Genomic DNA, 19273 nt, shown 5'->3' with positions numbered 1-19273 from the left:
TACCTGTCAGGGTTGTGGGTAGAATGGTGGTTGGCTCCATGCAGAGGCTCGGATGCCAAACTATTTATTTTGCCCGTCCTCAACAACACCCAACAATGGCCTGCATGGAGGACATGGAGGCACGGAAGTGGGATGAAGTTGGAAGTTTGTTTGACGCGTTCATGTCCTGGAAGACGCGAAACCCTGAAAGTGGCCCACCATGCTTCCTTGCCGGCCGTCAATTGGACCTGCCACAGATCGATCTCAGCCCACTCTGGGCAGGACTAAGTAGGTGCGGGCTGCAGATTGCCCCACTTCTGCCACTCTGCCACCGTGTGCCGAGCTGCCCGGGGCTGACGTACCCCCCCAAGAAACCCCCCGAAACTTGAAACGTGAATTTTCAGAAGTCGACTCGGTTCCATGCCCACCATCAGACTTCCATCCAGATGCTCTCCCGAAACTCTTGCTGACCAGGACCCGCAAACCGCCACCTCGCCGCTGACGCCCTTCATTTTCCACGCGGACCGGGCCGTCAACGACATTCATCTGCCATCCCGGGATCCGCAGTCCTGGTCGAACCTCCTTGGCTTGCCGATCTGAAAGCCCACGAATCTGCGTTACCCGGACGTTTCTCCGCATCCTCCCCGCGACCCAACGTCCGTAGCTCGCAGCGCCGCGGACAAACTTTCGACTTCTGCGTGTCCCAGTATCTGCCTGGTGGAAGCTTGCGCGAGCACCACAAGAGTCGAGCCGAGTCCAACCTCGTGATTGAATTGGTGCAACACTTGCGACTTTGATTCTGGGCGGGCTTCCCATCCACCACCAACGTCTTACATCCAGTCACGTTTGGACTTCTTTCACCATGTCGACTCGATTGCGCCGAGGGGTCAAATTCCCCCACAACGCCAAACACTCCAACGGCCACGCGGACATTCGCCGTGCAAGCTTTAGCGATGTCAGCGAGGAGGGGTCTCCGGCCAAGTCTAGGTCAAGTGGGAGCCTGCAAAACATTAAGGAGGTAGGAAACTTGCTCACTGTTCTGGTGCGACGACAACACTCAAGCTAACTGCCAGGTTTCCTCCAGGTTCCCCTAACGCCCGAGGAGGAGAAGCAGGCCGAGTACAATAAGAAAAAAGCCAACTTCATAACGCGCACCCTCTGGACCTTTGTCATGATCGGTGGCTTCTTTGCCGCCCTCTTCATGGGTCATGTCTACGTCTTGGTCATCATCACTGCCATCCAAATTATCTCCTTCAAGGAGGTCATTGCCATCGCCAACGTTCCGAGTCGTGCGCGCGATCTGCGCTCCACCAAGAGCCTGAACTGGTACTGGCTGGCCACCACCATGTACTTCCTGTATGGAGAGAGTGTGGTGTATTACTTGAAGCACATAGTTCTGGTTGACAAGGTGCTGCTGCCGCTTGCCACGCACCATCGTTTCATCAGCTTTGTGCTCTACGTGATCGGTATGTTGATGCCCCGTCCTTTTTGGCCTGGGGCCTCGCCTCAAAAATAGCCTCAACTGACAATATGCTTGTTTAGGCTTCGTCTTCTTCGTGGGCTCGCTCAAGACCAGCCATCTCAGGTTCCAGTTCTCGCAGTTTGCTTGGACTCATATTGCCCTCTTCCTCATCGTTGTCCAAGCTCACTTCATCATGAACAACGTGCTCGAGGGCCTGGTTTGGTTCTTCCTACCCGCCGCCCTTGTCATCACCAACGACATCTTTGCCTACATCTGCGGCATTACTTTTGGCAGGACCCAACTCATCAAGCTCTCCCCCAAGAAAACGGTCGAGGGCTTTGTTGGCGCTTGGATTATGACTGTGCTATTTGGCATTGTCCTGACCAACCTGCTCCTCCGGTCCAAGTACTTCATCTGCCCAGCCACGAACTTGGGCGCCAACATCTTCTCCGGCCTTGACTGCCAGCCCAACCCCGTTTTCATTCCGCGCACATATTCGACCCCGAACCTCTTCTTCTTGCCGTCCAACTACACGCTGAGCATCACCATGGCGCCCATGCAAATCCACAGCTTCTTCTGGGCCACCTTTGCCTCTCTGATCGCCCCCTTTGGCGGCTTCTTCGCCTCCGGCCTGAAGCGGACGTTCAAGATCAAGGACTTTGGCGACTCGATCCCCGGCCACGGAGGCATGACCGACCGCATGGACTGCCAGTTTATCATGGGCTTCTTCGCTTACATTTACTACCACACCTTCATCGCCTTCAAACACACCTCGGCTGCTCACGTCCTTGAGCTCGCTATCATGGAGCTTACCACCGACGAGCAGCTCGAGGTTGTCAAGGGTGTCGTCAAGTACCTGAGCAACCAAGGAATCGTCAAGACTGACGTAAGTTCACATCCTTCCATTCCGTGCAAGAAGACAGCGGTATGTTCTGACTGGGCACAACCTAGGCACCCGGAGCTCTCGAGAAACTGCTCGCGGAGAACCTTCTCACGCAAGGGTAACGGTCATAGAGGAGGGGAATCATGGGGTATATTAATGGCAGTAATATAAGCTTTGTGGTGGTCATGACAAAGTTGGGACACACGGTGCATTTCTTTTCCCCGGCGTTCGGTTTTGCTTGGCAGCGTATCTTCAACAGAGGCTGGCTCTGCTCTCAAGTACCATGAGGTATTTCTGGGAGCAATTCACATCGCGAGTCCCCAAAGGACCACGAGGCATATCTGTGTTGGTTCCCCCTATTCGAAGGTGGGAATATCATCACTTATTCATGGCCCTGTGCATCTTTGCTGGAGAAGAGCCTCACGGCGGGTAGGGATGTACCCTTCCATAGGGTCTGTGGTTCAATGATATGCCTCGAGGATAACCGCTCCGCTCAATGTAAATTCCGTGGTGTGGTGTTCAAGCTTGGGCTTGAGGATTTCATTGCCATACATCAGATACCCTGGTGACATAAGATATTCACGTGAAACCGTACTCGATGTCCATTCCAAAGACGCCAAGTATGCAAGTCCTGAAAGGTACCTATACACAAGACTCCAAAAAACGTCGTACATTCATGTTCAAGCGCCTCCGTCCTCCTTACTCCGTTCTCCTGCTCCACCCTCCCATTACCTATGTATAACTCTTATTGCTCATTGACAAACAGACCCGCCATGCCCATGCCCGTACCAATGCACATACTCGTCAGCAGGATCTTCTTGCCCGTCTTGCGGCACTCGCTGAGGCCCGTCACGATCTGGCGGGCGCCGGTGGCGCCGAGCGGGTGGCCGAGGGCGATGGCGCCGCCGCGGGGGTTCATCTTGGCCCAGTCGAGGCCGAGCTTGTCGCGGCAGTAGACGGCCATGCTGGCGAAGGCCTCGTTAAGCTCGATGACGTCGATGTCGGCGAGGGTCAGGTTGTACAGGGAGAGCAGCTTGGGGATGGCGACAGTGGGGCCGATGCCCATGATGCGCGGGGCCAGGCCGGCGACGGTCGAGCCGACGTACTTGCCCAGGATGGGCTGGCCCAGCTTGATGGCCGTGGAGCGCTTCATGAGGAGGATGGCGGCGGCTGGGGAAATGGACAGTTAGTCGGGGGTTCTGGTTTCGTATCAGATGCGGTTGCTTCGTTGAAAACTCACCTCCGTCAGTAACCTGGCTGGAGTTGCCGCCAGTGCTGGTCGGGCCCCACTGAGGGAAAGCAGGGCGGATCTTGGAGAGGGCCTCATATGTGGTGCCCGGGCGGATGCCCTCGTCCTTGGTGAGAGTAACCTCCTTCCAGTTGCCATCGGCATCCTTGACCTTGGTCTTGATGGGCACGATTTCGTCCTCGAACAGACCGGCCTTCTGGGCAGCCTCGGCGCGGCGGAAACTCTCGGTCGCGTACTTGTCCATCTCCTCACGGGTGACGTTGAAGTCGCGGCTGACGTTCTCGCTGGTCCAGCCCATGGGCTGCATGCAGTCGACCGATTCCTGCGACTTGGAGGTCACGGCCTCATCGAAGGGCTTCTCGAGGGCGTCGCCGCCAATGGACATGGACTCGGCGCCGACGGCGAGACCGATCTCGATGGAGCCGTTGCTGATGGCGTGGGCGATGTCGGCGACGGCCTTGAGGCCGGACGAGCAGAAGCGGTTCAGGCTGTAGCAGCTGGTGGTGTTGGGGAAGCCAGCGGCAAGCGCGGCGGCGCGGAGCTTGTAGGCGGCCTTCGCGTCCGAGACCTGTGATTCACGCCTGTTAGTTTCTGGGGACGCCGCAGACAGGTGGAAAATGGGGGCAACCCCGTTTGGCGACGCACATTGCCCAGGCAGATATCCTCGACGAGAGCAGGGTCGAGCTTGCTCCGTTCCCGGACCTGCTCGAGCAGGGCGCAGATCATGTACTCGAGGCTGGTGTCCTTGAAGCCGCCCTTCTTAGCCTTGGCAAGCGGCGTCCGGATGGCCAGCGTGATGACGATGTCGTCGGCATTCTTGGAGGTGCTGCAGCGAGTTTGATGTTAGAGAAGTCTAGCGCGCAATTGATCAAGCAGCGACATAGCGTACATCTGAGAAAGCGAGCTGCCCGGAGACAGGTGCTTGAGGATGGAGCCGAGCCGTTCCACAGCCATGGTTGCTATCGTGAATGTTTGGGATGTACGGAGCACGTGTGCTTTTGGTGAGCCGGTTCCAAGGTTGTGCCGTCGAGGGTCAGGTCGGGGACAAATCCGGGGCTGAAGGAGCTGTCAAACGGCGGTATTCAGAGAATGTTATTATAGTTGGATGCCGTTCGGAGTTAAAGTTTGGATAAAAGGCGGTTGTCGGCCATCCGTGGCCGTTTTGAGTGGCATCGGCACCCATGGGGCCCATGGGGTGCCGCTTGCCGAGGCATTCCTCGGTCCTTGGCTGAATGTGCGACGGTGCGAAGTCAGAGAACCCTTGGGAGGTCTGGGGTAAAGTGACCCGAGCGGTGCGCGGGGAAAGCCGTTCCAGGCCATTTCTAGCCGCGGGAATGGCTGCTGCACGGCGGCAGGCTGGCTCGGCAGTTGGGGTAAGGTAGCCAGGGTTAGCTACCGCATGACCTGGGCCGACTGCATGCCCAGCTATAACCCTGACCTCTGACCACAACAAAAGTCTCACTCTCTCTGGAACCTCTCCTATTCCCGAACTTGCTGTATCTATTTCTCAGGGAGGACCTAGGATGCATTCAAGCGCAGTAACGTCGCTTCAGAACACTGGGACGGAACGCCACGCCCATCGTAGTGCATACTCCGAACCGGCATTTTCCGTCGTTGGACAACGTCAGTGGAGTTCTTAGTAACAAGACCATACATACTAAGGCGGTCTAGCATGGAAGTCCCCTGGTGTCGGCTCGGCGACTCCCGTGCACGATGCTTGTGACAGAGCTTTCAGGTTGAACAACAAGCCCCTTGCCAGACCATCTGATGTATCTTGTGAGCCAGATGCAAAGGGCGAGGTAGACACGGCTGTGCTCCAAGTTGGGCCCCGTGTTCGGACGACCACGACTCCATGTTCATGAGGGATGTCCTCCAGTGTAACTCCAGCCACCTTCAACTCGGGGACCAGTTTCAACTAGAGGAGCCTGCATCATCAGATGAGGTATTAATCAATCTTGTATGTGTTCGAACCTGGCCCATGTAACGTCGGATACATTGGCAAGAACAGACATGGTGGTGTCTTATTGATTTGTGAGCGAGGAGCCTAAGGAATTGAAGAGTCTCACAACCTTCGAACCCAATTGCCTACCCGTGTTCCACTGCGATTCACAAGTGTACACACCTACTACCTCAGCTAGGTCCAGGACGTTTGATCGTACTTGAGATCGGCGAGAATGACGGGCCATGTCTGAAGACGGTGTCACCCACATGCAAGTTCCAATACTTGTTACTCTCACCAAGGGCCATATAAGTTGGCTACTGGCCACCGTGGTCCAGTCGCTCTCTCCTCCTCTTAACTCTCAAACCATACCTTTCTCGTTGCTTTGGCCCCTATTACGCTGCGCCGGAAACAACAAGCAGTAATGCTCCCCCTAACCTTGAAAGCTGCCGTGACCCTCCTGACGGCTGCGGCTTGGGCATCCAGCAACAGCGTCGTGCCACGCAACTGGCCGAACCACGGCGACCGCTGCGCCCATCCCGGCACCTATAACTGCCTCGACGATGGCACAAACGTCGGTGTCTGCAGCGTCATGCACCATTGGGAGGTTGCTGCCAATTGTGGAAACAGGGTTTGTGTCTGGCCGCGCGGATATCCTGCCCCCTTTTGCAAGTGATGGAGGTATTAGTCTGAACCTCGGTGAGTTGATAGGGGTGGTTGTTCCCGACGTTAAACTTTCACTAGGTACGAATAACCAAGACAATGTTAGTCACTTGAAGCACGGCTTGGTTGGCCAGTCTCAAAGGGGGTGGAATATCTGGTTTACGTGGAGACAAATAGGTGGGAAAAGATCAAAACCGCTGAATTGTTAGGTCCCTGCCTTGTCTTCCAACAGGATAACAAGTTGGTCCATTTGACCTGAGAACTGTCTAGCCTGGGTTGTTGAGCTAGCCTTGCCCACTCTTGGTATCTTAGCTTACATCAGCAGCCTTTGTGTGTCTTTGCTGACTTCCGGCCAAATGTCAGCTCCCTAGTCGCAGCAATGGAAACCGATGAACAGTTTCTTGCAAGTATTTGGTGCCATATTCTATCCACCAAACCGATGAGATACATAGCACCACCATCTAGCATGAGGTCTTGTTACCAAGCTGGGCGTGGTTGGGGGCTGTATTGTCAGCAATAATATGCAGGGTCTTGTTTTTCGAAGTAACTGTACGAACCTTGGCGCATGGTGTCAGCAAGGTTATGTCAGCTGGTGACAGGAATAGATGCTGCATTGTATTGTTGAACGACACCGAACTCTAAGGAACTTCACTGTACAGACAAAGTACCTATTGTGATTGAGAATATCCTGAGTCTTCGGCTACCCGGGACGAAGATGCTGAACTATTATATAAACCACCATGATCTCGTCCATTTCAGTCAATCCTCTCCCGTCTCCCAGACCAGACTAATCCTCTCGTCCACTCCGCCGCTTCAATACCTACATTTCCTATCTAAGACAGCGAAACGCCAATAGCAGCCATGCTTCTCTCCAGCTTCAATCTGGCCTTCGGCATCCTCATGGCGGCCGGTGCCATGGCTGTACCCAACGCCGGTCAATCTTGCAGCAAACCCGGGACGTACGACTGCCTCGACGGTTTCAAGAACATTGGCGTCTGCAACTCCTCAAAGAAATGGCAGGTTGCTGCTTCTTGCCTCCCGGGAAGTTGTGTCTGGCCATCGGGATACCCGGCTCCCTTCTGCTACAAGGTCTAGTCGAGCAATCCCATCTCACGGGTAGTTCACTAGTTCGGGATGTGGTACGTTCACATGTTCCTCAGAGATGACCTGTTGCCATGGGAGATCGCAGTGTGATTTGACGAACTGTTGGCTGACGTTCTAAATATTAAGAGCCTGGAGTAGTGGTCGCAAAATGCTAAGAGGAGGGCGGAAGACAGGACAAAGACCCAGACGACGGCCGTTACCCATAGCCTCTCTATCGAACCACTTACGTGTTCTCTCAGGGTTTGGATACGGAGTGCGAAGCTGAAGATTGGACTAGAGGTCCTGTGGCCGAAGAGAAGGGGAAACAATACTCACTTGGTTATAGAAACCGGTAAACTGCTGGACAGGAAGCGTATCCTGTGGTTACGCACTGGCCTTGAATAGAGATTTCAACCTATCCCTTGCCGACTCGCTCATGTGACGTATTCCTTGCTTTGAGAATCTTGGAGCTAAATCCAACTTTGCCCTCACCGCGGTTGGCCTTTCCGACTTCAACTTGTGCTCTTCCCTCCATTCCTGCGCCCGCCTGACCCTCCGGCTGGGCCAGGATGGGGCAACCTTGCGAAGTCGTTGTAATGTTGGGTCACGTTCCAGGACTACGTCATCTACCAAGAGTTTCAGTTGAACGTAGAATAATACAACGACTTTCTGACTATGACGGTAACAGCGATGCTGGTAATATGGGAGGCATATAATAGCGTAAAGCCCATGCTCAAAGAGCCAACAAACAGCAGCCGCCAACTCTCAAGCACCCACGCACTTTATTGTGAACTCATTGTCCGATTTCCCGTTGCTAGTCGATATTGACCCCTTAGCCCCTCGACCTTGTCAATGAGACGTCCAAGAGACCGAGGGCTCGGCATGGCCCATCTAGAATTAATATCCAATATTCCGTGTTGGGGGCCGTTTCGCGGGCCGTCGTGCGGGACGTGGTGCCAGGAACACATTCACATAGCTTCCTTATGCTGTATCAATCTCTTCGCGAGGATAATATCGACCTCGGCCGGCAGAGAAGGTTGCATTTCTGAAGCTCTGACAGCATGATTATTGCGATGGAGTCTCATGGAAGGATTCTGCGGACAATATTCTGCAGGTATTCTACGCGTTGAGTATCGCCGAACGACTTGAAGAGGAAATAGCAGTCAGACGATAGGGAGCCACACTGAACTAGACAGCACGAGAACAATATAAAGAGGCCCTCTTCGTCGCGATTCACCTTTCTCTTACCTCCTCTCCCCAGGACACCCTCTTGCGAGGCCACTCCTCGATCTCAACCAGCCTGTCGACTTCACAAGGTGCTATCAAACCACTCCCGACACCGACGGAAGCATCTCCAAAATGCACCTCCCAAGCTTCTCGACCGCCGCCATCACTTTCCTCGCGGCCGCCAGCTCCGTCTCCGGAGGCGCCGTACGCCGCGATGCGCCGCGCGCCGGCACCAGATGCAGCAAACCTGGAACGTACAACTGCAACTACGGCATGTGGGAGATCAACGTCTGCACCACCACCGGCGTTTGGGAGATTGCGGCCTCGTGCAGGCCTGGTTGGTATGCTTGGCCTGCCGGCTACCCGACGCCTTTCTGTGCGCCGCCTTAATGGCCGGGGAAGAGGTTGATGGGATGGGAGCTATTATTAAGGACTAGACTGTCTGAGCTTTGATGGTGGTGATGGGTGCTGACGTTGTTGTTAGGTTGTTTACTGGGGTTAGGGATGTTGACATGGTAGGACGAGGCGATGAATGGAAGATATCAAATATGATACAAGTTGTCGATGTGCATACGGAGTCCTACGCTACGTATTACTATCGTTGGAACACTTCAATTGATCAGCATCTTGAAGCTGCAATTAAGCATTCCTGCTTTTTAACCCTGATCGCTTTCTCTTCATGCCGCCGAGATATTAGACGTCGGTGATGGTCAGACCGAACTGTACGGAGCGCAGCCCATTGGGACCTCAGTTTCATGTAGGTAGCTAGGACAACTCCCTGAATGCTCTGGATGCGTACTTGTCTCAAATCCAGGTCCACAACTCTTCGCTGTTGAAATCCAGGAAGCGGCAACTCACGCTCATCCGACTGGCTAGATGAAGCGCCTCGGGCTTCCCTCCATATATCGTGGGCGCTGATGGTTTCTACTCCATACAACAGAGACTCGATCTAATTACTGACGTAATCTTGCTTCTCTCCCCCCACCACCAGCTCCACGACATGCAGAACCAGAGCGCTTGAGCCCCTGAGCGTTCCTTGGCATTTCCTCAACTAGGCAAGTCACTGGGTTTTATCGACTGCTAAGCCTCGGCCAGCCAAGCGTTCAGCCCTGAACGGACCTGAGTTGCAGCGATGGCCTTGTCAACTTTCAGCCCCGAAAACTTGGCAGACATCTGCGGGCGTTGTGATGGAGGCGCCATGAGCAACAAAAACCATTCCAATCCCGCGCTTCTCCCCGAAGACATGTTTCCTCCTTGATGGCATAGTCAATCGTTTCGTTGTTTCGACTTTCGTTCGCCTCGGAGTTTTGTCGACGAGTCCCTCGTTTACCTCACGTCGACGATAGCTCGAGAAAGCTTTTTTGGATACGACCCCCCTTTTTTACATCCTCCTCAGCCTGCCGGTCATTCCGAAGCCTGTGTGACGACGACGCGCGGTTCAACTTTCGCAGGTCATAACCATCCAGGAACAGGGTCTTTGTTGTTGTTGTTGTTGTTGTTGGAGAATAGAGACTATCACAGTCCGCAATGCTGCTTTCCTCGGTGGCCATTGCCGCGCTCCTGGCCGCGCTGCCCGGAGCCGCCGCGTCCTCGAAGCGCGGCCTCGTCTTCACGCCGAATGTGACCACTCCCTCCGATGACAAAATCTGGATCGAAAAGCCGACGACCCTGACATGGTATTACAACTACAAACCGGAGCCCGAGCCCATCTACGAGCACCTGTCGCAGTCCGAGTTTGAGTTTGTGCCCATGATGTGGGGTGCCCCGGACGACCTGGATGACACGACATTCCTCACGACCATCAAGGACCTCATCAAGCAGGGCATCAACATTACCAATGTGCTTTCGTTCAACGAACCGGATGGGCCCTTCCACAACGGGGGCAGCAATATGGCGCCGTCTGTCGCCGCCCAGGTCTGGGTCAACAACATGATCCCTCTGCAGGAAATGGGCATCCGTGTCGGACTGCCCGCGTGTACGGGAGCGCCTACTGGAATGACCTGGCTGAAGACCTTCCTGGATGAATGCTCCAAGCTCATCAGCACAGGAAAGACCCAAAAGAACTGCACCTATGACTTCGTCACGATCCATTGGTATGGCAACTTTGAGGGATTGGCCAGCCATATGGGCGAGTACTCGGCGGCGTAAGTGTCACGTATATTGTCCCTGCCAATTGCATGGCGACAAAAAAGCTAATCAGCCATGAAACAACTAGCTTCCCGAACAAAACCATGTGGATTACCGAGTACAACCTGGCCAATGAGGACTTGGAGGCAACACAGCAGTTTTACAACATGTCCGCTGAGTACTTCGACCGTCTTGACTTCGTTGAGCGCTATTCCTTGTTTGGCGCCTTCCGGAGCGATGTGTCCAACATCGGGCCTAACGGCGCTATGCTCAGCAACAACGGCTCCTTGACGGATATTGGCGCGTGGTACCTGGGCCGTGAAGCAACCGGCATCCCCCCGTTCGTCACCTCGTGGGCATTGCGCTCCGTGGTACCGCAGGCGACGATGGTCATACTGAGTGCCTTGTTTGCTGGCGCGATGTTGCTGTGAGAGTCGGCTTGTGGCCCACGTGATGTTGGTGTGCCTGGACTTTGTAATGGGGAGCGGTCCTATGTGAGGATGTCCATGACATTTGCTGCGGACTATAATGGGTTGTTCACCCTGTTGTTTTCTTGTCACGTTCTTGCAGATAGAAGGCAGCCACCAAACTCGTGTTGACTTGATGTTGTCCTTGTGACTCGGCCGTGTCCGAGAACCTTCCACCCTTCACCGTCCCGGCGCCGGGCTCTCCCCGGGGCTCTGGACCCACCACCCGGCATGAGCTTCCGGTGTGCTTTCCGGCTAAATGCGGAGGTGGGGATGAGGAGTATTGTTCAACCACCACTTCGTGCCCCTCATCTTGAATGGCCAGTTGGTATAACACACTCGTTGCTTGAGTGAATCCAACACCAGACGTACGCTTCGCTACCAAGTTCACAAATCGACACAACTTGTGATACAATTTCTCGATCAACACCATGCCCCAAGTCCGTAACCCTATCCTGCCGGGCTTCAATCCGGACCCCTCCATCCTCCGGGTGGGCGAGGATTACTACATTGCTACGTCGACGTTCGAATGGTATCCCGGTGTCCAAATTCACCACTCGCGCGACCTTGCCAACTGGGAACTGGTCGCGCGGCCCCTGAACCGCAAAAGCCAACTTGATATGCGCGGAAACCCAGACAGCTGCGGCATCTGGGCACCCTGTCTGAGCCACGACGGTGAAAGGTTTTGGCTGGTCTACACCGATGTGAAGCGCAAGGATGGCTCGTTCAAGGATACTCCCAACTACATAGTGACGGCGGAAAAGATCGAGGGTCCTTGGTCAGATCCCATCTACATCAACTCATCCGGCTTCGACCCGTCCCTCTTCCACGATGACGACGGCCGCAAGTGGTTCGTCAACATGCTGTGGGACCACCGCCGGCGGCCACAGCTCTTTGAAGGCATTGTTCTACAGGAGTTCGATCCCAAAGCCGGCAAGCTTGTGGGCCCGCGCAAGAACATCTTTACCGGCACAGACTTGGCCCTCGTCGAGGGTCCTCACTTGTACAAGCGCAACGGTTGGTACTACCTCCTGACCGCGGAGGGCGGTACGGGGTACGAGCACGCGTGCACGTTTGCGCGGTCGCGCAATATTTGGGGCCCCTACGAAGTTCACCCCCAAAAGTACATCCTGACGTCCAAGGACCACCCGCACGCGGCGCTGCAGCGCGCCGGCCACGGTGACATCGTTGACACGCCAGACGGTCGCACGTACCTGGTGCACCTCACAGGGCGGCCGACCACGCAGTTCCGGCGGTGCGTGCTTGGCCGCGAGACGGCCATCCAAGAGGCGTACTGGGGCGACGATGACTGGCTGTACGTCAAGAACGGCCCCGTGCCCAGTCTCTGGGTCGACCTGCCCGCGGCCCGCGACGACACCAAGTACTGGGAGGAGAAGCGCTACACGTTCGAGTCCGGGCTGCACAAGGACTTCCAGTGGCTGCGGACACCCGAGACAGACCGCATCTTCCGGACGCGGGAGGACGGAAAGCTCACCTTGATCGGTCGCGAGAGCATCGGCTCGTGGTTCGAACAGGCTCTTGTCGCGCGCCGCCAAACGCATTTCTCGTGCGACGCCGAGACGGTCATTGACTTCTCCCCGGAGGACCAGCGCCAGTTTGCGGGACTGACAGCGTACTACTGCCGATACAACTTCTTTTACTTGGCAGTGAGCGCTCACTCGGACGGCCAGCGCGAACTGTTCATCATGGCATCCGAGGCGTCTTGGCCCCTCGGGGAGCTGCGCTACCCCGTCCCTGAAGGTGTACGGATCCCGAACGAGGGTAAAGTCCGCCTGGCCCTGACGATCAGGGGAAGGGAGTTGCAGTTCTATTACGCTCTCGAAGGAGAGGAGCTCAAGAAGATCGGACCGGTCCTCGACGCGAGCATCGTGTCGGACGAGTGTGGAGGTCATCAGAAGCACGGCAGCTTCACGGGCGCCTTTGTTGGCGTTGCTGCGTCGGACCTGAATGGCACCGCTGCTGAGGCCACGTTCGACTACTTTATTTATAGGCCAGTCCAGCACCCGAGCGATCGCTATGAGATTTGATCGATTGGATGGATCTCTCTGGTAGCAGCAAGGGAGCTAGAGTTGCGTAACAAAAAAGTTAATTTGCACTGATGACTTGGATCGTCCTCTGGCAGTCTTGTGTTGTAGAGATGGATGGGATGATGCATGGATCCAAAGTTTGCCTCCTGTCGTCACCATGTCATGTGCGCCCGTCTTGAGAGCTCGTGGCAGATAAAACCCATATGACTTACGTCAGAGTTCTGTAGAGTTGCTCATTAATCTTTCTTCGACTGTGGGCGTTAAGTCATGCGATGAACACCCCCCTCATCGATCTACAAGTTGCATATAATAGACACCAATGTCCTCTTGTCCTGACCCATTCCCCGTGGATAGCAGCAAGGGACTTCTGTTTGGATCCTAGGATTCGCGCCATCACTTGCTCACCCCTTTACTCATACAGAGAGGCTGAAACCAAGTTCTGTGACCAACAAACGCCGCTGTCCAACGGCGTCAACGATTCAACCATGGGCACCACGTCCAAGATCTTGTTAGTTCTGCTTCGCCTCGGCGAGCTGGCCTGCGGCTCCATTGTCCTGGGCATCATCGGTCACTTCTTCTGGACCACATCGGTTGGAGGCGTCATCGAGCCTGACGGAAGGCTGGTGTATGCTGCTGTTATTGCTGCGCTGACTGTGATCGCCTCGCTGGTGTTCATAGTTCCGTTGGCCTTCTCTTTCTGGGCGTTTCCCCTGGACTTCTTCCTCTTCTTCGCATGGCTGGTTGTGTTCTGTGTGTTGATCACTGTGAGTCCAGATTATCCTTTGCGCGAAGTGAAAGCAATGAACTGACATCGATCCCATCACAGCTCACTCGCACGCGGCCATGCGAGGCCGAGTGGTATCGAACATACTGGGGCTACTACTGGGGCCAGTGGTATCGAGTTGTGTCAACCCCTGGAATTGAGGTCAACCGGACAGGATGTAGTGCCTGGAGGACGGTTCTGGCATTCTCCTTCGTTGCCATCGTCTTGTACCTCCTGAGTGCGACTCTTGTAAGCCTATTCGTTCCCAACTTCGCGCTGATGGTCACGCTGTTCTCAAGTCGAATGTTTACTAACGTACCTGAAGGGGGTTTATTGGAGCATCCACTACGGCCACCTCAAGTCAAGAAGTGAAGGGTATTTAAAGTGTGTTCATCGTCTCGAACCAGAATCATTGCGCATGTATTATTGACACTCTCGCCAGGAGACACACCGAACAGTTCAAGAACGCCGGCAAATCTGGGGGTATCTCGCGCGACGTCGAAGGTCAAGGAACCTCGGTCCCAGCTACAACAACTGGCGGAACTACACCTGCGCCAGAGCCGCAGACTGCTGGAACGACCGTTACCACAAACAGCGCAATCCCAGGCGTTGCTGTTCCACCAACCGCACTACCTGCGACCGCTTAACTTGCCTCTTGAGCTGAGAAACGGGGTTGGGTAATGGCGTGGCAGGTTCTTGGTCTAATCCTTCCTTTGCTGACGAATACCTAAAACTGGAAGACGAGGTTTCATCTAGGCTCAACATTATCAGTTACTGCGGAGAAGGCGAATGCGGTCAAACAGCACGGTTCTTTTGACATTGTGCTCGTTTATGGCTCAAGATACCAATATTAATACTTATGACGTAAGGCTACTTACTTGCCTCATCGCCCAGTGCCCTGGGACTCTTGATCGATATGAACACGTTTGTGGAATATTTCACTCTTTCATATCTCTTGCTTAGTTTTGGATAACTTCCCCTATATTTGTCCAATGTATACGATTTTCCGTACCATGTCCTTGTTCTTTTCCTTGCAATTATGTTTCCCTTTTTATCCTTCTTCCTGCATTTCTTTCTTTCTTTCTTTCTTTCTTTCTTTCTTTCTTTCTTTCTTTCTTTCTTTCTTTCTTTCTTTCTTTCTTTCCTTTTCTTTTCTTTCCTTTCTTTTTCCTTTTCTCTTCTCTTCTCCTCTTTTTTCTTTTTCTTTTTCTTTTTCCTTTTTTCCTTCTTTTTCTTTATTCTTATGTTACCTTCTTTCCTTCCATTTTCTTTTCGTGTCTTTCTTTTGGTTTTTTGTCCTCACGAACCTCACTCCTCTCTTTCGCTTAATTCTTCCCCTCTCCGACCATTTGAGGTTGTGCAATTTACTCATTTCCCACGCCCCGGTTTGCTCCTTTTCATCCTCGAACAATCTTACCCTTATTATTGTGCATTCGAGGGAGCGCGAAACTGCGACCTAATAATATTAAGAGTAATATAACGATCCAAGAACCAGTATAGTATTAATATGTATTCCTCACTAGGCCCTGGGAGTATTAACTCTATATTACGAGCTCCTATTCCCCGTTTCCCATCCCCGTCCTTGGACAGGGAAATGGCGTTGTTGATCCAAGTGCACAGAACAGCATTGTCGTTTGCAAGTCTGATCTCGTCTTTGTATGCCAAAAACAGTTTCGCTCCACAAGCACTCCGTACTTCAAAGAAAGTTCCAACTCTTGGCGCCCAACCATGCCATCCTCCATACTCCGCACTTTGTCCATCTCTCAGCGCACGCTTGTCTTGACGACGTGGCAACCGACGACGTCACAGCCGACAGCTGAGAGCGTTTACAACACAAGGTAACATGCTCCAAGAAGGCGTCGGTTGCCCAGGCGAGGATGTTCATGTACGCAGGTTGCATCGAAGGTACGGTGAAGCAAGCGAGGTGACCCAAAATGTGTACCGCGGAGCCTCATCTAGCGACGACGTGATGATGATCGTCGCTTGAAGGGTTGAAAATCCCTTCGGCGGCAAGACACATCCTTAGGAATCCTTGAGAACAGAGAGCGAGAAGTGCGATAATTACTGTGTAGACGCCTGAGCGATGGGAGAAGATGTCAGGGCAGTAGGTTGGTAAGACAAAGCAGGGTTTTCTCTCCCTACGCCGACCATCACTGTATAGTACGTACAGAGGTTTCTGGAAGGTGGCGTGCTTCTCAATCTAGGTATCATTCTGGCCCGGGGCCCCGGGACAGTTCCATGTCATGTAGGACCTATGTCCAGGCGCGCCAGTGCCGACGTGGTTCACGTGGGCCGTATTCTGGGCCCCCGCATCCCCGCCTGCGTCCCCGGATTTTCCTTGGGCGCCAAGACCGGGAGATGCTCGGCCGAACATTTAGGCTGCATCCGTCGGCCAACCGTCATCGAGGAGGTGCCCAAAGGGCCATTTCTACCCGCGCAGCAAATGGAAAGAACCGAGGTACTGGCTGTAGCTATACTTGGTATGTTAATGTTATATGAGTCGTGCGGAATTGATCAAGCAGAAAGCCTTCGCATGAGATAGGTATGGGAGACAGCAAATAGTCAGACACTCACCTTTGCTTCTTGCCTGTTGCCATCCCCAGAATGTCCACCGGGCGCGTATAGGAGCGGAGTATGTATGTACATACATACACAGATACACACTTGGCATAGTCCATACGGCACTGGAGGGAATGCGCTTGAACGGCCCGACAGCAGTAGCCGAATCATACTCAAAAGGCATACCCACTAGTGTTATTCAGCAATGATAGGTTGTAGTGGCGGCCATTCTGGAGTTTGGTTCCGGATTTTTGCGCATAGATCTTGACGATCCCTTTAGCGCTTCCCTCCCGGAACTGCCAGATCTGGCACGGACCTGATGTCCAAGGCCCAGTCCTGTGTTTGGATCCGCGCATTGCACAAAACCGGGAAGCATGGATCATGCCCAGCATCGCCTCCTCCTCGGCGTTTCCCGAGTGGCCTTGCCGGCGTCTGGCGAAGGGTCATGGAAGCTTCCAAAGTTCCCACCCCCCTGGTGTATGGTGCGGCTTGGGTAACGTGATGTGACATGCGAAACGGAAGTTATGCTGGATGATTTCTCCGCCCGCCAGAAACAAGCGAGACCATACAGGCCAACAAACGCGCGACGGAAAAATTCAAGGGGCCGTCTTAATGGAGCCGCCGTAGCAAATCGGGATCTGGTTGCGGCTCTGGTGGGTGCATCGGAACGCGGACGTTGAAAAGCCAAGATCCAACGGCCCATGTCCTCCGCAAAATTATCCAGGGGCGGAATGGGACGCCGTTAGCGCGGTCTGATAGGTGCGGCTCTCAAGACTGGGGAACGTTCACACCATGGTCGACCACTCGGGAACATTGTCTGTTTCGTCTTCGGAGGCTCGGAAGGTGCTCCGTGGTGGTGTGAAGGGGGAGGTGAAGGAAGGACATAAGAAGGCGGCCGTGATCGCCTCCTCGCTGGCTTGGGGCTTCTTCTTGGTCACCGTCGTTCACGGCCTGGGTTGTAGATCGTCCTGCTCCCTAGAAACCAGTCACTCATTCATAATGCGTTCTATCGCTCTCGCTCTTGCTGCGGCTCCGGCCGTCCTCGCCCAGTCCCAGCTCTGGGGCCAGTGCGGCGGCATTGGCTGGAACGGCCCTACGACTTGCGTCTCGGGCGCTACCTGCACCAAGATCAACGACTGGTATCACCAGTGCCTGCCCGGCGGCAACAACAACAACCCGCCCCCGGCCACGACCTCCCAGTGGACCCCTCCTCCCGCCCAGACCAGCAGCAATCCTCCTCCCAACAACGGCGGCGGTGGTGGCAACACTCTCCATGAGAAGTTCAAGGCCAGGGGCAAGCAGTACTTCGGTACTGAGATCGACCACTACCACCTCAACAACAACCAGCTCATGGAGATTGCCCGCCGTGAGTTCGGCCAGATCACCCATGAGAACAGCATGAAGTGGGATGCTACTGAGCGTAAGTTTTGCCTCATATGACCCCTTGACACATCAGGCGCGAGGCTGACTGCCTTCACCTACAGCGAGCCGTGGCAGCTTCAGCTTCGGCAACGCTGACCGCGTTGTTGACTGGGCCACTTCCAACGGCAAGCTGATCCGTGGCCACACTCTCCTGTGGCACTCTCAGCTCCCGCAGTGGGTGCAGAACATCAACGACCGCAACACCCTCACCCAGGTCATTGAGAACCACGTCAAGACCGTCATGACCCGCTACAAGGGCAAGATCTTCCACTATGACGTTGTCAATGAGATCCTCGACGAGAACGGAGGCCTCCGCAACAGCGTTTTCTCTCGTGTCCTCGGTGAGGACTTCGTTGGCATCGCGTTCCGCGCTGCCCGCGCCACCGACCCTGATGCCAAGCTCTACATCAACGACTACAACCTGGACAGCGCCAACTACGCTAAGACCCGCGGCATGATCAACCTGGTCAACAAGTGGGTTTCGCAGGTACGTTGCTGTGCTCGTTTTCCTCTTCCCCCCCTTTTCCCTTGAAGCCATCACCAAACCCTAACCCTCTCCACCGCCCCCCTATCGTCCACACCATTTCATATTGCCGGTGCGCAGTTCGCTGACATTCTCTGCTTTTCAGGGTGTTCCCATTGATGGCATTGGCACTCAGGCTCACTTGGCCGGTCCCGGTGGCTGGAACCCGGCTTCTGGTGTCCCTGCTGCTCTCCAGGCTCTTGCTGGCGCCAACGTCAAGGAGGTCGCCATCACCGAGCTCGATATCCAGGGCGCTGGTGCCAACGACTACGTCACCGTCGCCAACGCTTGCCTCAACGTCCAGAAGTGCGTCGGTATCACCGTCTGGGGTATCTCGGACCGCGACAGCTGGCGCTCGAACGAGAACCCGCTGCTCTACGACGGCAGCTACCGCCCGAAGGCTGCTTACAACGCCCTGATGAACGCTCTCTAAAGGGTTTGACAGGGAAGAGGGGGACTTCTTGTATATACTTCGTGGATCATAGCTTGCTGCCACTCGTGGCTCTCAATAACACAAACATTGTACATATAACGTCATGTTGTTCCCCTGACTGTTTCCGATACCTTGATTGACCCGCATGACAACGATGGCACAGAGTAACTCTGGAAATGTGTGAGCGGATAGAAAGCAGGAGACAGTGCAATACCGAACCCGAGGTCATCTCAGGACGTGTGATCCCGTAAAGTCGCTTTGTTGTGATGCATAATATTTATGATATAAGACAGCGACTGGGATATCTACGAACGGAAAGTCAAGGCCTCTGGTAGATATTTTGCTGACTAGCCGGCTCTTGAGATATTCGCTTCCCGACGAGCCTTTCTTACCTTCTTTTTCTTCTTTTCTTCTTTTCTTTTCTTCTTTTTCTTCTAGGACGGGGC

General features: G+C 54.4%; 10 protein-coding genes across 10 annotated transcripts; 9 read left to right on the top strand and 1 right to left on the bottom strand.

The window, feature by feature from the left end:
* Positions 1 to 104: 104 nt before the first annotated feature.
* VTJ04DRAFT_4303 (uncharacterized protein) lies at positions 105 to 776 on the top strand (the record flags this gene model as incomplete). The annotated part of the gene is made up of 2 exons (XM_069362299.1): positions 105 to 267; positions 454 to 776. The coding sequence occupies 2 exons, from the start codon at positions 105 to 107 to the stop codon at positions 774 to 776; spliced, it is 486 nt and encodes a 161-aa protein (XP_069219259.1).
* A 65-nt stretch (positions 777 to 841) lies between these two features.
* VTJ04DRAFT_4302 (uncharacterized protein) lies at positions 842 to 2446 on the top strand (the record flags this gene model as incomplete). The annotated part of the gene is made up of 4 exons (XM_069362298.1): positions 842 to 997; positions 1064 to 1445; positions 1522 to 2327; positions 2393 to 2446. 4 exons carry the CDS (start codon positions 842 to 844, stop codon positions 2444 to 2446), a joined length of 1398 nt encoding a protein of 465 aa, XP_069219258.1.
* A 21-nt stretch (positions 2447 to 2467) lies between these two features.
* Positions 2468 to 3066, top strand: VTJ04DRAFT_4301 (uncharacterized protein; the record flags this gene model as incomplete). Its single annotated transcript, XM_069362297.1, has 3 exons — positions 2468 to 2602; positions 2651 to 2822; positions 2900 to 3066. 3 exons carry the CDS (start codon positions 2468 to 2470, stop codon positions 3064 to 3066), a joined length of 474 nt encoding a protein of 157 aa, XP_069219257.1.
* A 3-nt stretch (positions 3067 to 3069) lies between these two features.
* VTJ04DRAFT_4300 (uncharacterized protein) lies at positions 3070 to 4527 on the bottom strand (the record flags this gene model as incomplete). Its single annotated transcript, XM_069362296.1, has 4 exons — positions 3070 to 3494; positions 3565 to 4141; positions 4219 to 4399; positions 4463 to 4527. 4 exons carry the CDS (start codon positions 4525 to 4527, stop codon positions 3070 to 3072), a joined length of 1248 nt encoding a protein of 415 aa, XP_069219256.1.
* Positions 4528 to 5936: 1409 nt separating this feature from the next.
* On the top strand, positions 5937 to 7270 carry VTJ04DRAFT_4299 (uncharacterized protein; the record flags this gene model as incomplete). Its single annotated transcript, XM_069362293.1, has 3 exons — positions 5937 to 6143; positions 6257 to 6276; positions 7051 to 7270. The coding sequence occupies 3 exons, from the start codon at positions 5937 to 5939 to the stop codon at positions 7268 to 7270; spliced, it is 447 nt and encodes a 148-aa protein (XP_069219255.1).
* Positions 7271 to 8617: 1347 nt separating this feature from the next.
* On the top strand, positions 8618 to 8875 carry VTJ04DRAFT_4298 (uncharacterized protein; the record flags this gene model as incomplete). The annotated part of the gene is made up of 1 exon (XM_069362292.1): positions 8618 to 8875. One exon carries the CDS (start codon positions 8618 to 8620, stop codon positions 8873 to 8875), a length of 258 nt encoding a protein of 85 aa, XP_069219254.1.
* Positions 8876 to 10012: 1137 nt separating this feature from the next.
* Positions 10013 to 11043, top strand: VTJ04DRAFT_4297 (uncharacterized protein; the record flags this gene model as incomplete). The annotated part of the gene is made up of 2 exons (XM_069362291.1): positions 10013 to 10629; positions 10701 to 11043. 2 exons carry the CDS (start codon positions 10013 to 10015, stop codon positions 11041 to 11043), a joined length of 960 nt encoding a protein of 319 aa, XP_069219253.1.
* A 467-nt stretch (positions 11044 to 11510) lies between these two features.
* Positions 11511 to 13127, top strand: VTJ04DRAFT_4296 (uncharacterized protein; the record flags this gene model as incomplete). The annotated part of the gene is made up of 1 exon (XM_069362290.1): positions 11511 to 13127. The coding sequence occupies one exon, from the start codon at positions 11511 to 11513 to the stop codon at positions 13125 to 13127; it is 1617 nt and encodes a 538-aa protein (XP_069219252.1).
* A 485-nt stretch (positions 13128 to 13612) lies between these two features.
* On the top strand, positions 13613 to 14537 carry VTJ04DRAFT_4295 (uncharacterized protein; the record flags this gene model as incomplete). The annotated part of the gene is made up of 4 exons (XM_069362289.1): positions 13613 to 13891; positions 13954 to 14139; positions 14216 to 14274; positions 14333 to 14537. 4 exons carry the CDS (start codon positions 13613 to 13615, stop codon positions 14535 to 14537), a joined length of 729 nt encoding a protein of 242 aa, XP_069219251.1.
* A 2704-nt stretch (positions 14538 to 17241) lies between these two features.
* On the top strand, positions 17242 to 18827 carry VTJ04DRAFT_4294 (uncharacterized protein; the record flags this gene model as incomplete). The annotated part of the gene is made up of 3 exons (XM_069362288.1): positions 17242 to 17869; positions 17934 to 18358; positions 18501 to 18827. The coding sequence occupies 3 exons, from the start codon at positions 17242 to 17244 to the stop codon at positions 18825 to 18827; spliced, it is 1380 nt and encodes a 459-aa protein (XP_069219250.1).
* Positions 18828 to 19273: the final 446 nt, after the last annotated feature.

Source organism: Mycothermus thermophilus, assembly GCF_041956435.1.
Source record: "Mycothermus thermophilus strain CBS 625.91 unplaced genomic scaffold VTJ04scaffold_3, whole genome shotgun sequence".
Taxonomy (NCBI): domain Eukaryota; kingdom Fungi; phylum Ascomycota; class Sordariomycetes; order Sordariales; family Chaetomiaceae; genus Mycothermus; species Mycothermus thermophilus.
The sequence above is the reverse complement of the archived record's forward strand: the minus strand, read 5'-3'. Positions and strand labels throughout refer to the sequence as shown.